This window comes from Seriola lalandi, unplaced genomic scaffold (assembly GCF_002814215.2).
Source record: "Seriola lalandi dorsalis isolate HSWRI2012SDOR001 ecotype SW California unplaced genomic scaffold, Sedor1 jcf7180002054968, whole genome shotgun sequence".
In the NCBI taxonomy this organism is placed as follows: Eukaryota; Metazoa; Chordata; class Actinopteri; order Carangiformes; family Carangidae; genus Seriola; species Seriola lalandi.
Genome location: NW_019525519.1, coordinates 565,409 through 577,810, shown reverse-complemented (window position 1 = coordinate 577,810; position 12,402 = coordinate 565,409). Strand labels below are relative to the sequence as shown.

The following is a 12,402-nucleotide window of genomic DNA, read 5'->3' as shown; positions in this document are numbered from 1 at the left end:
GCAGCCTGTTCGCACTCATGTGCACAAATGACTAAAACCAGGGTCAGCAGTGTTAAATGTGATTTTATGGTTTGTTAAACAGCGTCAGACTTTTATCCTGTCACCCTTGCATGTGCTTATCTTTTTGTCAACAGAAGATCCGCTTGTGCAACAGTTCCTTTTTGTCACAGTTTGCACTCAGCACTTTGAACTTAGTAGAAATGGATGATCACGGTGGACTGCTCTGAGGCCAAGGCTCATGCAGAGGAACACGACTGGTGAAACCCACAATACTCAACCTACAGCTTCCTGCTTGAATTCTACAAATTAATTCACTAACAGACATGTGATATGTTGAAGAAAATTCACTAGTCCTTAATTCCAAGTTTGCTGTAGAGTGTATTGGTATTCCAGGATACGGTGAGCCTACTGACAGAGAGTCAGTCTGAGGCAATAGACTGACCCCGAGTAAAGGGCCCAGGGACACTTATACAGTTGTCAGTTCCTGACATGTGATCAGACATGTGGTCAGACAGGATAACAAGGGGACCAAAAGGTGTAGAACAGAAGGTAATTTTCTCTAGAGGCTTTACAGTGTAACACCTAGGGTCGAGTTACCAGGGGGCCAGGTAGGGACCCCCAGACTGTATCGGTTAGTAAGGTAAGGGTATTGTAAGATAGTGAGTATAATAGTAGATTTGATTTGAGGGGGTCGTTTGGGGCTAAAAGTGGATAACAAGCACAACTTTGCATTTATTAATGTAATTAATGTCTGTGAAGTACTCTTGCGGTTTCTTCTGATTTTCACGCATCAAACTCTGGTTTTCGGCACATGTTGACTTTTTATCCCAAGACAGCAATGTGCTTCAAGTGGTCCAATGTGCATCGCTGATTATTACATTATGTGGTAACATTTGAAAAAATTTGTGCACAGTGGAAAATTATCTGGCTGTGGTATTTGGTGACTTGCAGTGCTATTTCTGAACATGCTTTATTGAATGAGAATGTCCTAATGAAGCGACTTCAATCTCCCATATTTAGATTGTTTTTGTGGTGCAAAGAGAGAGAAACCACCTCCTGCTAAACTGAGACTATGGTAATATTTTACATGATATTTTTCCATCTCAGATACAGCTGTCCAAAAAGTCTATGATATGAACTATAAGACAGCTGTGTGGTAAATATTTTAAATGCAAAGTCCACTTTCTTAGCCATTACCAGAGCTTTCGGCCATATCCCACTGTCTTCATCGGTGAATTGAACTTACTCAGGTTAGGACAGTGTTGTAAGGAATAAATTACTCTCAACAATTAACATGAATGATTCAAAACTGCATCTCCTGATGCAGGAATCCTTTGCAGGAGAAGAGTTGTGCGACTTGTTTTAATTTTAATGGACTTGCAACGACAGTCACACCTGTCCGCACTTCACTGTGTACATTCTGTGTTTTCTATAAAGTACTTGCCCAGCTCAATAATAACACATAAGCATGTTCAGATTCTGTGCTACACCAAAATGTTGTTTCAAGGGTAATAAAAACCAATTCGCAGTTATTGGCATCATCCATTTTCTCCCTGTGTGGCCTGAGCACCACAGCTTTATAAACCTGGCCCTTCCTCTCTCATTTATCTCTCTAAGGCTAAGCTGGCTTTCCAGAGAGACAGCTGGTGGTGCAGAGGCTGCTGGTGAGACTCTTCATTTGTTGTTTTTTTCAGATTTGTACAAAATGTGTCTGATTTTGTTTCTGTGTATAGTGACTCAACAGGATGTGCTGTTGATAAGAATGACGGACTGAAAAGATTATAGTGGCATCTTTTCTTTTTTGTAATCAACTGTCTGAGGTAAATCCATATCTTGACCTGTCCCTGACCTGGATTATGACACTGACAGAGGTTTAGATTTTAGAGTCTCTTCAGTGCTGCATGGGTAATGTGTTTTGGGTAGAAAATACTCTAGTCTGAGTCTGGTTCACTGTGCTGATATCACACCTAGCATTCCTCAAAGCAATGGATGCAGTACTACTGTGTGCTACTGCTTCTGAGGCTCAGACTGATCTTTGGTGTGACCATGTGAGTGCTGAGGAAAAAAAGGTGTTGTAAGTTCAAAGAGATATACGATCACTAGATCCAGTGGTCCACTATCTCCAAGCAAGCAAGGTGATATTTACCATTATCAGCCTCGTCAGCCTGTTGACTCCCCAGTTCAATTAATGTAAGATATATTTGATTTTCTTCATATACAGTTTGCAGACTTTCGATTAGTGCCATAAACAATATGCAGTACTAGTTTCACAATTTTTTCTTGAAGTGTTTGCTTCTTTTTCACTTGATCCATCTTGGTCTTTCAGAATAAAAACACACACATCACCATGAACTGCATTATAGAGTCAGTATGAAAATACATTTACTACTGTGACAATGAGTATTTCCACTTGGCTTATCTTAATATTGCAAACAAAAACATGTAACACCATAAGAATTATAATAACATCACAGTTCTCTTCAAAAACAAAAAAGAAGAAACATATGAGAAGTTGGAAAGCAAGATTAAAATCAGACAGCGGAACAATTACAGTTAAGTTTTACAATAATACACAATATTACACACTGACCTGGGCCTTTGCACATCTTTAAGTGCCAAATACACAGGGGAAGAGAATTGAAACATCATTCTAAAACATTTAAAGTAGAGAAACTACTTGTATATCTAAAAGGTGTGACAGAACAAGGTCATTACAACATTTCTTTCAGAGGGTTACACTCAGAGAAGTAGCATACTGAAACTTACAAGCAGAAAAACAAACACGTTGTCTCTCCTGAATGATCAGTGTGATTGGATTACTATAATTTACTTTGAATAGCTAAAGTCTGTATACAATAAAGAAAAAGCGTTTGTTCAGTGTCAATAACAAGCCCACTTGAAAGATCAAATTTGGGAGAGTACACATTTCTTTTTCTTTCAGCAGATCCAGAGAGGTGATTTTTCATTTTAAAGTACAAGCGCAGATATTCCAGCTTTACCCTTATTCTGAAATTGACACAATATGAAACTAAGCCGTTTACATGGTTTATAAGGGCTCACGATTCATTAGTATTTCTGTCTTTTATATTGTTTGTGCAATATCTAATTAAAGGTCCTTCATTAAGCAGAAACTTTCTCACCCTTCTAGCAAAACTTCATGACTACACGTAAATTATCATTATTAATAATTATATATAGTCTGATACCGACATATGCTGCCTGTTTTCAGAAGAAGACTTTAATGTGAATAAGATAAGCTGGTAAGCTGCTTACATAATGTTTTAATCAGAGATCTGCATTGTCACATTTGGATTAACACAACAATATTTGGATTAATACTGGAATACTGTTGTCTGTGCAAACCCACTCGTACAGTAGAATGGGTTCAATTCAAGGTAAATGAACCTGCTACCAGTTGTAGTATTTTCTAGATGGGATCATGCCTTCTCCCTCTCTCAGGCCAACCTAACAATTTCCAGTCAATGAGATCTACAGCGCATGTATGTATGTGTGTGTATCAGGCTGTGTCAGTGTTTTTCCTTTCAGTACAGTCACAGAAACCGAGCGCCTGTGACACAATTAAATGTATTGTGTTATCTGATATGTATGCCCAGTTGGGGAATGAAGCCTCTGATATGTGTTGTGATGAGTGTTGGTTTGGTGATGGTTGTCGTTCTCTTCCTCAGTGTTTGGCACTTAATCCACGTCTCATACTTCTTCTCATTTTCCTTCCTCATATTTCCTCCTCAGGGTCAGAGCTGTGGTTGCTCATCTGTGACGGACAGACAAACAGCGAGACAGGGACAGTGAGGGAGAAAAAAACAAAGAGACATTTCATCAAACTGCAAGCTCACAATGACTAAAATAAATTTCATTATGTAAGTATGAATTGATTTCACAGTAGCTCAGTCTCAGTAGCTGTTACATGTGTGCATGCGTCATAAGACAGGAACATGTGGTTGTCTTGTCTGTGTAACTTTACAGCCAAAGAAAAATTTCTTAAAATACGATTTAAGGTTTAAATTCAAATCTAGTGTCTGGACATTTTTTTATTTGTCAGTTGTCTTTCTTTTTTTCTTTTCTTTTACTGTTTTAACTTAAATCAAGGTACAGTAATATCTTTTATATCCACAAAACGGGGCCCAGGCAGACAAAGAGCCACTGCTTAAATCAAATTAGCAAAAAATGGCGGCTGCACCATTCTTGACCTTTCTCATGAATCTTGATAATATCACCAGAAACCAGGCGAGTGGCCCCTCACCGATGCACTTTTTAGTCATTCTTGAAAAAGTACACATACAGTAGTCTTATGATGCAGTTACCGTGTGGTGGTCATCATCAGGCTCCCTCAGGTCAGGGTTCTCCCTGTGGATTCGATGGCGGGAGCTGGGTGGAGAGAGGGAGGACAGGGAGTGCTCTGGGCTGCTGGCTGACAGAGCGTACAGGGAGCCAGCTGGACTGTCCTCTCTCAGGGGAGACCCTACACCACACATGTGAACACATGGAGTTTAGGGAGAAGAATTTGGTTTGGATCTTAAGTCCTGAAGAAAATACATGTTTTAATGTGGGTCAAAGACAAAAATGTCTGCCCACGTCCCGCTGACTTTGTACCAGATGACAGAAAACAAGAGTGGGAGTGACAGGATGAAGGACAGATGAGGCGATAGGGAGAGGGAAACGAGAGACAGCAGGGCTAGATAGTGAGGGACAGGGGAATCAAGGTGAGCCGGAGATAAATGAATAGGAAGATGAGTGCTATCAATCGCCCAAGGTCATTGAAAGTAGATAGGAGAACACACATATGCATACACACTTTTGTGCAGGTGTACATCCACAGCTGCTAAACTGCACTAGTCACATTCTCTTCTTAATAAACTGTCAACTTTGTACATTCAGTCTGATGTTATGATAATGACCTCTAGGTTCAAGGTTGAAGCACTGTCTTTGTTTTTTTAACAAGAACTTTTTAGTGCAGAAGTGACTGAGGACACGGTGAGGAGAAGGTGTAAATTGTGTTTCAGTTTACGATCAGTTTAATTAAGATTGCAGTAAAAGCAATTTCCTTAGGGGGGATAATAAACCTCTGTGCTGTTCAGTCCCTGAGCTGGTAGTTACTGTATTCTGTTTAAATGTCCACATGAGGGCAGCAGCAGCTCTTCCCGCCGCTGTCATCCTCAAGGCCTTGATAGTTGTGCGTTTTCTGAAGTCGCATCAGTCAGATACCTCAACCACACTGTTTGTTCAGCATGTTCCATAATTTGTTCACAACCACAAATCCAGACAGCCCTACTCCAGCTGATTTTGCCTTTGATTCAACTTTCAAAAAAAAAAAAATCCTGACTGTAGTAAAATAATTGATTTGTCAGGTATAACAGGAGTGGCTCCGCTGGTGCAGAGCATTCCCATCCCCCAGTCGCCCTGCGGCACAGATCCTGAATCGTTTTGATTGGGGTCGCGAGTGTTGGAGCTAATCAAGCCGAAATCTGAAAGTGGCATACCGCTGGAGTCCAACTTAAAATGTTTTTGATGTGCGAATAGATTATCCATCGTTCATTCTCACGCCTAGCTGCCTCCACTGTCTTCCTGAATGAGCGTCTCACCTTTGTGGTCATTCCTCTGTGTGTCCATCCTGTCAAGACTGTCAAGCAGCCCATCGATCTGTGTCTTTATCAGAGTCAGCTCCTTTTTAATCACCTGCAACTCCTCCATGCCCACTGCAGGGACACAGAGAGTGAGAGAGAGAGAGAGAGAGAGAGAGAGAGAGTGTGGGACATTAAGAAAGTACACAACCTCAGAATAGAGAGAAGAATAGTTTTGGGGAACACACTTCATATTCTAAAGATTGACAACATTGATCCCGTTCTTATATCTGCATGCTTCATACTGTATGTAGCTGGAGGGAGCAGCTTATTAGCTAAGCTTAGCATAAGGACTGAAAACAGGGCGAAACAGTTAGCCTGGCTCTGTCCCAAGGCAACAGAATTTACCTACCAGCTCCTCCAAAACTCATTAATTAACATCTTATAGCTTGTTTGTTTAAGCCATACAAAAAACAAAGCCTGGAAATGACAAGTAGTGGTTTCATGGGGGGCCAGACTTTTTGCTAGCAGAGAACAACAATTGGAGTCTTGTTGTCACCCTGAGATTCTGGGATGTCGCTGTCTTTATGCTACGCTTTAAACCAACTGTCTCCTGGCTCCAGGTTTGTATTTGCCATGCAAAAATGAGAGTGGTATCAATATTCTCATGTAATTCTCACTAAGTCCAAATGTCAAACTATTACTTCAAAAATGCTGCCATGAAAGATGCATGCAAAGTAAACAGTTTTTTTAAATTTATTAAAAATAAATAATTATAATAATAACAATAAATAATATATATATATATTTTTTTTATCTTAACAGTCCATCTTATTATCATATTTGATGTTATGAACTATTGTGGCAGCATGTACAGGGTTTATTTGTCTTTCTGATTTGCCACTTAGGCTGAGATTTAGGTGTCAAGCAGACACAGTGAATAGCAGTGAATACAGCTAATTTTTCGAGTCTGTCTCATGAAAGCAGCGTCAGTGAAAAGGAAGTAACAATTTAAAAAAGCTGTTTGACCTTCCTAGAAACCATGTGTGTAAACTACACACAGCATATTTTTCTGTGACTGCTATACTGAAAGGATTAGATGCAAATGACCAAATGAGCCCATAGCTTCTTGTGTATGAAGCACCTGGATGACTGCTCTTTATCAGACGTACACTATCTGGCCAAAAGTATGCGGACACTATTGGTCTTTTGGTTTAAGGCTGCATTTTTTTGCATCTTGATACCACCACATACTGGGCTGCAACTAACACTTATTTTCATTACTGATTAATCAGTTGATTTTTTTTTCTTTTCTTAAATATTGATTAAATCGCTTTGCCTATAAAACATCCAAAAATAGCAGGAAATGTCGATCACATGACATCAGTCCAAGGTGACATCTTCAAATGTCTTGTTTTGTCTAAGCAACTGTCCAAAACCAAAGCTATTCGGGTTACAACAACATAAAACAGAGAAAACCAACAAATCCTCACATTGGAAATGCTGAAATCAGAGAGTATTAAAAAGAAACAAACAATTAATCGATAGTGGCCAATTTGGGAGCAGGTTCCTGCAGCCAGGTTCCAACATCTGGTGGAAAACCCTCAGAGGGGAGGCTTTTATAGCAGCATATACATACATGTTCAAAGATTACATAAATGTCTTTTGGCCATATAGAGTATTTACAGTATTAAGCAATAAATGAACACAAATTTTAGGCAAACAGTTTGAACCTGTAATGAATGAAAACTAAGATGTTTTTTCTTTTTTTTCTTTTAAAACAGCTTTGAGCAGCTTTATTTTAATCAAATCTCACTTGCTGTGCAGTCATATTACTCACACTTGGCTGTGGTTGAACTAGTGGAGTGGGCTCTGGAGCTTTTGGAGTGGGTTCTGTCTCGGCTGCGTCTGTGTCCGGAGGAGTAGGAGGAAGAGGAGCGGGATCGCTTGGCCAGACTGGGTCCCAGGTGTAAAGGAGACAAGGATGCCGGCACACGCTGGTAGTCATACACCCTGGAAATTCAGCAGATGCAATTTTTTTTTAATTTTAACAAACTGTCTATTGAATTTGTATAGGAAAGTGGTTGCAAGTGTTTTTCTGAACCTCCTCACAAGGAGCTGGAAACAATATAATCAGCCACATATTGATGAAAATGACTAAACTGAGCATGGAGATGGACAGCAGAGATGATGATTATTCTGCAGATAGTTTGAGCCATCTGTTCTCTGTGAATAAACAAATCACAAAGCATTTAAAGCCATCCGTGTACACTCAAAACATCACTTTAATCTCCATTTAGATTGATATAGAACATGCTACAATGCTTAAACTAGGGCTGAGTATGTAACTCAGTTGTTAATGCATGTTAATGCTTTTTTGGTACAGAAAAAAAATGTATCTGTAGCACAGAGTATTGAAAACTGTACAGAAAACTGGAATCAAACACCTGGTCAGATTAGTCTTGTTTACTTATAGGACACGATAAAATCTAAGTTAGTTCATGACTTTAATCAACATTTTGTGAATTTTGAAAAAGATCTTTTATTAAACATTTTAGACTGCACTTTTGTAAAATGAAAAAAAGAGTTAAATAAAACATACTTAAATACAAGCTAGGAACAGAAATGAAAGAAAAGATATGTATACCATGAAGAAAAGCAGCTGTTCATGCGTCTCATACATAAATATGGATGTTGATATTCTATGTTCATTTGTCTTTTATTTTCTATCTCTGCCTCTCTTTCTCTTTCTCTCTCTCTCTCTCTCTCTCTCGTGCGCTGGCATTGCTTCGTCCCTGTGGACAGCTCCATGTTTCTATCTGTCACTGAATGTAATTGGTTCTGTCAGGGCCAATCAATAGCTCCTCGCCAAGCTTGTAGTGCCGGTGACAGGAGGTGTATCACAGTCAAACTCTATAGTGGTTACAGAAACGACACTGTGTGTTTGTGCATGTGTGTGTGCTTCAATAGAAATACAGATGATGTGGTGAGTCAGTGACCCAATGACCAGGTGAAACACAGCCACAGGATCAAAGCTAACCAATCATTAGCGGGAAGGGTAGGACCTGGGGCAAACAACATCTATAAATGATTTTTACTGAGGTTTCTGTGCATTTGTAGCAGCTGTAATTGATGAACAGATTAAGGGACTTGATTAAACAAAACGACCAAAAGAGTCACAAAGTTGACCACAGATACAGAATAGAAACTGTAACAGCAGTCCAACTGAATCTAGTCACAATGTGGATATATCTGGATGGAGGACAGTCTGAACACAGCCTAAATGGTTTCTGCGGAGCCAGGAGAGGGAAAAGCTCCTCTGCTGTATATCACAAGCCAGCAACAGGGAGACAAGCTGTCAGCTGCAAGGACTCTGAGTCGGCCAGTAATGTAGATTTACTGATTGAGCTGTTAACCAGTCAGTCAGAGGCAGGCCGGCTTACTGAAAGGTTTTTCTCTGTTGTTTTCTGTTGTGTTATATTCTGTGAAGCCTCTCTACATGATACGGGGATTTCTGCACAGACTGTGTTCTTAGCACATCCACAGCACACACACAGACACGCAGGTATCACAGTGCAGCATTGTCCATGTGGGGAGACACAGAGACCAAAGACTTATGGGAGTTTAAAGTCCTTTAGAGCAGTTTGCAGGGGCAGCTAGACAATGTGTTGTTACACCGGCTTTGAAGTGTCATCTCAGAGAATGGAAGCTCAGACAATGAGAGACTGTAGACGAGTGAGGATTACAGAAAAGTGTGGGAGTGTGTGCGAGAGAGAGAGTGTTTGTCTCTATGGATTAGACCCCACACGAAAAGCAGCTTTGTCAGCTCGAGCTGTTATCTGTGTGTTGAAAGACACTTTTCTTTCGTGTTCGCACAAGAGGACAGCGGACAAAAAAACAGTAATTTCTCTCTTCCCCACACACTGATGCGCGCAAACAACAAACACAGGAACAAAAAATGCACACGTAGTCTCCATTCCACTCGCACCCAGAGGCAAACACAAACACACACAGCTGTCAGTAGTGCTAGCCAACAGAATGGGGAATAATCATGCACTGTGTTAAAAACAAATTAAAAATCAGTGGTGAGTGTCCCCCCCCCCCCCCCCCCCCCCAAAGACGGAAAAATGCAGAGCAAAGCAAACCAAAGAAGAAGAAAAAAACAAAGAAAAGATGACAGTTAATACTCAGAGCAACAGAGCATCGATAAGTACGAGAAAGGCAATGGAATAAGGTTTGTGTGTGTGTATGTGTGTGTGTGTGTGTGTGCGTGTGTGTGTGTGCGTGTGTGTGTGTGTGTGTGTGTGTGTACAATGTGACTGGCTGCTTTTATTCAGATGTGCTGAGTGGAGTGTTTATGAGTGAGGCCTGGGGGATGTAGGAAGGTCCCTGAGCAATTTCAGTGAAGGACCAATAATACAGAGCTCAGTCTAACTTCCTCATCCACGTAACCACTGCCCTTAACTGTGCACTGCACAAGTCTGTATCCTCACCTTCTAACACACTGCAAACTGAGCCCCAGACAATATGCTCAGTTACTGTGTTTTTAAGGGGAATTATATAACCCTAATGTATTGCTGTTGAAACTGCATATTTACTAAGAACTTAATCTTACGTGACAGTAACTTGTAACCTGTGACATTTTTACGATAGAGGTCGTCATGTTTGGTAGTCATTTTCATTTTCATTTCAGAGATGCAAAAGAGAAAAGGTCTTTTAAGTGAAATTCAATTTTTAATTTCAGTCCAATACTGGTTGCTCGTTAGACTGAGAGGGACAGGGTTTGGTTACACTGTCAACACACTGATAAGGACTCACATAGCACAAATAGATAATAGCAATTTAAAATAGCAGTTTTGCAGACCGATACAGTCTCATCTTAAATATCTGGCAATATAGTGGTTATTAGCTTTCATGCTAATGAACTGAGTCTTCAATTGTTGAGGCATTTCTACTGATGAACAAATGTATCAAACCCTTCACAGATATACAGACTGGTGACAAATTAAAGGAAAAAACAAAAACTTGATTAAGTGAGTCCAACTGTTTGATGAGTACGAAAAGGATCTTCTGCCTTCACAGTCACCACATCTCGACCCAGTCGTGCACTATGGCACATGTGGTGTTAGACATCATCCAAAACACCAAGTCAGGAAGTACCTTTTGGCAGAACTGTAGTTACCCCCCCAGTACAGTTCAGAAACTTGGAACTTGGAAGATCTATGCCAGTAAGGAGCAATGAAGCTGTTCTAGTGACTTGTGGTGGTCCAACAACTCACTAAGACACAGTACACATCTCTATATTATCGTCGTCTTACGCTGTATCAGACAAGAAAAGCTTGATGTGTGGCCTTAAGTGGATGATGTAATGCAGACTGAGCTAAACACTTAAAATGAGTAGAATCTTAGATTTTCACTGTAACCTCAAACGGGACGACACATCATGAAACCAGAATCTGAGTGTGTTTCAGTGTGCACCTGTCTGTGTATGTGGAAATACAGATTTTTTTTTTAGTTTATGTGCACACATTTCTTTGTGTGCATGTGTGTCAATGTGACGGGTGAGCTCCAGGCTGTTGAGCAGTAACAGGCAACATTGTAAGCAAAGACCGGATGACTGACAGCTGTGTGGCAGACAGCGACAGGAAGCGGGGAGACTACTGGAGACAGCAGGGATGAAGAATCTGCTTTAGCCTCATCCCTTTTAGCCTCCTGTGACACGCAGACAAGCAATAAGGTGTGCGAGCTGCCATGCATAGCTTTCTGACAGTACCTGTCATAGTAGTCCTCGTGATAGCTGTCATAGTCCAGGTCAAAGTCAGATCTGCAGGAGAGGTGGAGAGAGAGACAAAGAAAGAGGAGGAGGTTAGTAAAGTATTTGTCAAAACTACGTGATACACTTTTACTTGGCTATCACATATTTGTCTTAACAAACAGCAAGCTTGGTTGGTGTGTCAGTGTGTAAAGGATGTGTGTGTGTGTGTGTGTGTGTGTGTGTGTGTGTGTGTGTGTGTGTGTGTGTGTGTGTGTGTGTGTGAGAGTTGCAACAGAGTTATATGGTGCAATCACTTCATCTGGAAAGAATACAGTGTTCATGATCTCCAGCCAGCTGGAAAAAGACATTGGATTTGTTCTGCTGCAGCATCAAAGGTGGAAAATCCATAGAAATTGTCTCATGCTTCAACTGTACTACCCACTGAACACCTCCATGTGTGAAGTTGGTGAGGCAAGCTGTGAAAGCGTGTGTGTGTGTGTGTGTGTGTGAAAGAGAGAGAGAATCAGAGGCAGGTGAGTGATGTGACAGGAGTGAACTTATATGGGCTGGTAGTCTGATGTGTACCTGTGGAACAAACCAGAGGAAGTGGAGGAGAGAAAAGTGACACTAAGCCAGAGTGAGATCACATTCTGGTGTGTCAGACCTCAGCATTCCTCCATAATCCCCACACAGAGTCGCTAATAATCCCTCCATGTTGCTCACCCTCCCTCTGTTTCCCTTTGTCTCTCTCACTGACTCACTCTCTCTCTCTCTCCGTCTTTGTCATTCTTTCATTTATATGTCATGCTTTCTCTTTCTTTAAATCTACCTCACTCTCTCCATTTCACTCTAATCAATCCCTCAGTTCAATTCAATTTGATTCAATTCGATTTAATTCAATTCAATTCAATTGCTTTACTCGCATGACAAGGATTTATTTGCATTGTAAACGTATGCATACTGTTCAATGTACTTGCATTGAAGATGTACTAACCATTATATTTTGATCACTTATAGTTCTACTGAGTATTACATTAACCTGCAATAACAGTTTTTTTCTGTCCTTTT

The 12,402-nt window shown here is 40.5% G+C and overlaps 1 protein-coding gene and 1 long non-coding RNA gene across 5 annotated transcripts in view; one reads left to right on the top strand and one right to left on the bottom strand.

Moving 5' to 3' along the window:
* The window catches only part of LOC147817387 (uncharacterized), a 9,946-nt gene extending 1,667 nt beyond the window's left edge, over window positions 1-8,279 (top strand). Inside the window, exons 1-4 of one of the 3 annotated variants that reach the window (XR_015436432.1) lie at window positions 7-257; window positions 1,618-1,664; window positions 3,751-3,878; window positions 7,364-8,279. This is a non-coding gene — a long non-coding RNA (uncharacterized LOC147817387). Of the gene's footprint in view, window positions 1-6; window positions 550-1,617; window positions 1,665-3,750; window positions 3,879-7,363 lie in introns of those variants that run through there. The other 2 variants (XR_015436430.1, XR_015436431.1) reach the window with 2 other exon arrangements.
* The window catches only part of LOC111646236 (uncharacterized), a 37,184-nt gene continuing 27,135 nt past the window's right edge, over window positions 2,354-12,402 (bottom strand). The window contains exons 3-7 of one of the 2 annotated variants that reach the window (XM_023395685.2): window positions 11,353-11,403; window positions 7,420-7,592; window positions 5,601-5,714; window positions 4,323-4,480; window positions 2,354-3,772 (exon numbers count right to left, since the gene is read on the bottom strand). In XM_023395685.2, the coding sequence (XP_023251453.1) occupies window positions 3,734-3,772; window positions 4,323-4,480; window positions 5,601-5,714; window positions 7,420-7,592; window positions 11,353-11,403 (535 nt within the window). In that variant the 3' untranslated portion in view covers window positions 2,354-3,733. The remainder of the gene's footprint in view (window positions 3,773-4,322; window positions 4,481-5,600; window positions 5,715-7,419; window positions 7,593-11,352; window positions 11,404-12,402) is intronic. The other variant, XM_087170904.1, reaches the window with a different exon arrangement.